This window comes from Suncus etruscus, chromosome 12 (assembly GCF_024139225.1).
Source record: "Suncus etruscus isolate mSunEtr1 chromosome 12, mSunEtr1.pri.cur, whole genome shotgun sequence".
Lineage (NCBI taxonomy): Eukaryota > Metazoa > Chordata > Mammalia > Eulipotyphla > Soricidae > Suncus > Suncus etruscus.
In genome coordinates, this window is record NC_064859.1 from 26,362,503 (window position 1) to 26,366,420 (window position 3,918).

At 42.7% G+C, this 3,918-nt stretch overlaps 1 protein-coding gene across 1 annotated transcript in view; it reads right to left on the reverse strand.

The window, feature by feature from the left end:
• Positions 1 to 3,060: 3,060 nt before the first annotated feature.
• The window catches only part of PLEK (pleckstrin), a 27,568-nt gene continuing 26,710 nt past the window's right edge, over positions 3,061 to 3,918 (reverse strand). The window contains exon 9 of the mRNA XM_049785092.1: positions 3,061 to 3,300. Coding sequence (XP_049641049.1) covers positions 3,164 to 3,300 — 137 coding nt within the window. The 3' untranslated portion in view covers positions 3,061 to 3,163. The remainder of the gene's footprint in view (positions 3,301 to 3,918) is intronic.

The following is a 3,918-nucleotide window of genomic DNA, read 5'->3' on the forward strand; positions in this document are numbered from 1 at the left end:
GACCCAGAGGGTGTCTTTCACTGAGGAGCTGGAAGGTGGTCTGTTGGGGCAGGAGGTCAATCTTGGTGCCTATCGAGTTAGGAACTGAGGGTAAAGAGGGTTAAATTAGGGGAAGATAACAGATCAGGATTGGGAGATGAGGGGATAGAAGAGACACAGGGGTAAGGGAGAGGCAATATATGACAGGGGCTATATACAATATACATGTACATATACATATATGTATATGAATTGTTTGTGATTTCAGCTTGGAGTCAGTATGGAAAGTCACGTCCATAAAAACGACTTTAAAGATCTATTTGAGTGTTATCTTCCAAATCTTTGGTATTCCATTTCCTTTCCTAGAAACCATCTAGAATGAAGAACATTTTTAGATAATGCTTAAAAAGTATATTTGCACCCGCACAGTTATAAAAATGAGTATTAGTAAGAAGAGACACTGCTGCAGGGGGTCCAGTATGAATATGGGAGGAGTTTCCCTCTTCCCCCTTCCACCAGAGCCCAGTTGCCAGACGTGGCCCTGAAGACCAGTTTGGCATGGGGGGATCTTGGTCTCCTGGACTAAGTGGTCAGCCCAGGAGGCCATTGGCCAGCTGTCCGCCCAGATTCCCAGCCATACCCGTAGGAGAGGAGCAGGAAATCTGCATGTGGGATTGTCTGGGTCCAGCTGCAGCCTCCCTCCAGTATGAAAAAGCATGGGGGAGGAGTTTGCCTCCTCCCCATCCCCCCAGAGCTCAGATGCCAGGCCTGGCCTTGAAAGCCAGCCTGGCATGGGGGCTCTTTGTCTCCAGGACTAACTGGTCAGTTCCTGGGGGCCTTTTGGCAAGCTGTCTGTCCAGATTCCCAGCCATGCCAGTTGAAGAAGAGCAGTAATCCTGGCATGTGGGATCTTCTGGTCCAGCTGTAGCCTTCCTCTCCAGTTTGAAAAAGCATGGGATTGGAGTTTCCCTCCTCCCCCCTCCCGTCAGAGCCCAGTTGCCAGACATGGCCCTGAAGACCAGTTTGGCATGGGGGGATCTCGGCCTCCTGGACTAAGTGGTCAGCCCAGGAGGCCATTGGCCAGCTGTCTGCCCAGATTCCCAGCCATACCCATAGGAAAGGAGCAGGAATCCTGGCATGTGGGATCGTCTGGGTCCAGCTGCAGCCGTATATAATAAACATTTTAACATTGATTCTAAAAAAAAAATAGTCCTATTTAGAAATTTCAGAGAAAAGGTCATTTTTTACATCTAGTCAACTGATGAATTTGAGATTTGGAATGGGGATTGTGATATACTGTGGATTTGAAAGAAGAAAAAAGAATTCATAAAATCAGGAAGAATTTTCACTCTCTTTTGTTGAACCAGGAATTTAAATTTTTATTAATAATTTTTATTTTGACCAAAGTGGATTACAAATTATTCACAGTAGTATTTTAGGTTCATAGTGACATTGAATCAGGGGAATTCCCACCACTAATGCTGTCCTCCATCCATCCCTGTTTCCAGCATGCATCCCATATCGCCCCTCTTTGCCCCCTGGGCTGCTATCATAAACGGTCCCTTCTGTATCTAGCTTGTTGTAGTTTGGGTTTCAATTCTGTTGTAGTTGGCTTTGGATTTGGTGTTTAAGTCTGATCATTTTTTATTTCTACTGAATGTTCATACGACTTCGGTTTTGGTGCTCTCCATTATTTCCCCCTCAATTTGTGAGACAGAACAAGATGGTTCAAGTTATGTGGTTCTGTTTGAAGGTAAGAAAAAGAGAAAAAAAAAAAGAAAGAAAAAATGGGGAGGGCAAAAATTCAAACAAGCAAAAAATGGGAGGCTTCCATCTAGAGACTATAAAAATCAGTTTAAGAAAAGAAAGGGGAAAAGGAAGCAAAAACATAAAAAATAATACAAAAAAAGTCAAACTCCCCAAAAGAAAACAAAACAGATTAAATTTTAAATATAAAGTTGAAAAATACATCATCACACACATACCTGATTCTGTAGTTGCCTTATTTCTTAAATTTGGACTAGCTTAACTAATGAGTGGATTAAAAATAGGAAATAATCTATTTAATAAAGACCCTGGTAACTCTTCTGATAAGGGATCAACAATACTCCATAGAAGCATTCCTCAAAAAATCTGCTAAACTTTGTCCTAAGCCATAACAGCTTTGGTTATGGGAGAATTGATGGTGCTGCACAGCACCTGAGGGCCACTATCTAGATTTAGAACTCTATCTAGATTTAAGACTTTTTAGTGCTCTTTTTCTATAAACCCATCACCACTTGGCATCCAGCTCCTACACATTGTAACTGGGAGAACCAGTTATATCATTCAGTATTACAACTTTTAATCTATAAACACACACAAAAATAGAATCAGATAGATTTGAAGTTCCCCCTCCCTACTGGTAGTAAGTAGAGGTTTGCTCCAGAAAGAGACAAGATAGACCCTTCTCAGATTAGCCTCAGTGAGAGAGTGGAACATGCCTGCTCTTGGGAATTTCAAGACCTGGAATAAAACCCACTACTCTCAATTTTCTGAGATCGTTTTCTCAGAAGATGGACTATCTAAAATGTAGTAAAGCTTTAGTCATAGATTTCAGCACAGGGCTGGGCTTTCAGGAAGAGCCAGAATAGAGTGAAGAAAAGGGAGAAAGTTCATCCTTTTGATATAAGAGTTTGTGATTCAAAGCAAGAAAACGGGAGTGTCTTGTGTTCACACTCTTAGTACTTTTAGCAGAGCTTTTCAGTGGTTTAAGAGGAAAGAGTTGTTTCATATTCTAAAGACCCAGAATTAACCAAGGAAGGACACCAGCCAGACAACTAGAGAGGCCTTCATGCGCATGGATATTAGAATGCAGAGGTTCTGGGTTTTAAGTTAGGAAAGATTTCTGGGATCTTCTAGTTCAATTCTGTTTCCCAGAAGAGGAACATGAGAACTGGCAAGACTAAGCACTATCCCAAGGCCATATAGCTTGTCCTATCTGCTGGAGGACAGAAAAATGGCAGTAAAGCTTGAGTGAGCAAATGGTCAGTACACGTGAATGTCACACAGCATGGGGTTAGTTATAGTCAGAGCCCCCACAGATGGAATGTCCCACTGATGGTTGCCAGAAGTAGACAGATCCCTGACCACACATATTTGTGGGGCTTCCTTGGGAGGATGGTAAGGAGCTGCAGGTGTGCCTTCACTTTCCAGTTCGGGAGGCCACCTGGATGGCTTTGATCCATTCAGTGCGTTCCTTGGGTGTTGCTGCTTGTAAGAAATAGTGAACCTCACTGGCCGTGATGATCTCAAAGAGGTTCTCTTCTTCATTCTTCTTGCCTGCTGAAATAGAAAGGGAGCGACAGAGAACATGAGCACCCAAAAGCCCACTTAGTTCACCCTCTTCCTGCAAGAAATGAAACCCCTTGTTTTAAATGTTCTAAGTAGGTCCCAGAGAAATAGCACAGCGGCGTTTGCCTTGCAAGCAGCTGATCCAGGACCTAAGGTGGTTGGTTCGAATCCCGGTGTCCCATATGGTCCCCCGTGCCTGCCAGGAGCTATTTCTGAGCAGACAGCCAAGAGTAACCCCTGAGCACCGCCGGGTGTGGCCCAAAAACAAAAACAAAAACAAAACAAAACAAAAAAATACTAAATGCTCTAAGAAAAGTACATATGTGGTTTTCAAACTAGCCAACATTCATCATTATTTGATTACATGTGAATTATGTATTTTATTTTGTTCTTGGGAATTAGATAAAATGTATGGTACTCAGGACTATTCTTGGCTCTGAGACCTGGAGCAAATCCTGGCAGTTCTTATGGGACCATATTCACTGCTCGTAAAGAATCTTGGTTTTTCAGATGCAAGGCAAGCACTTTACCCTTCATAATTCTGATTTAATCCCAGGATCTGAGTGGCAAAAAATGATTTTTTTGTTTGTTTTCGGGCCACACCCG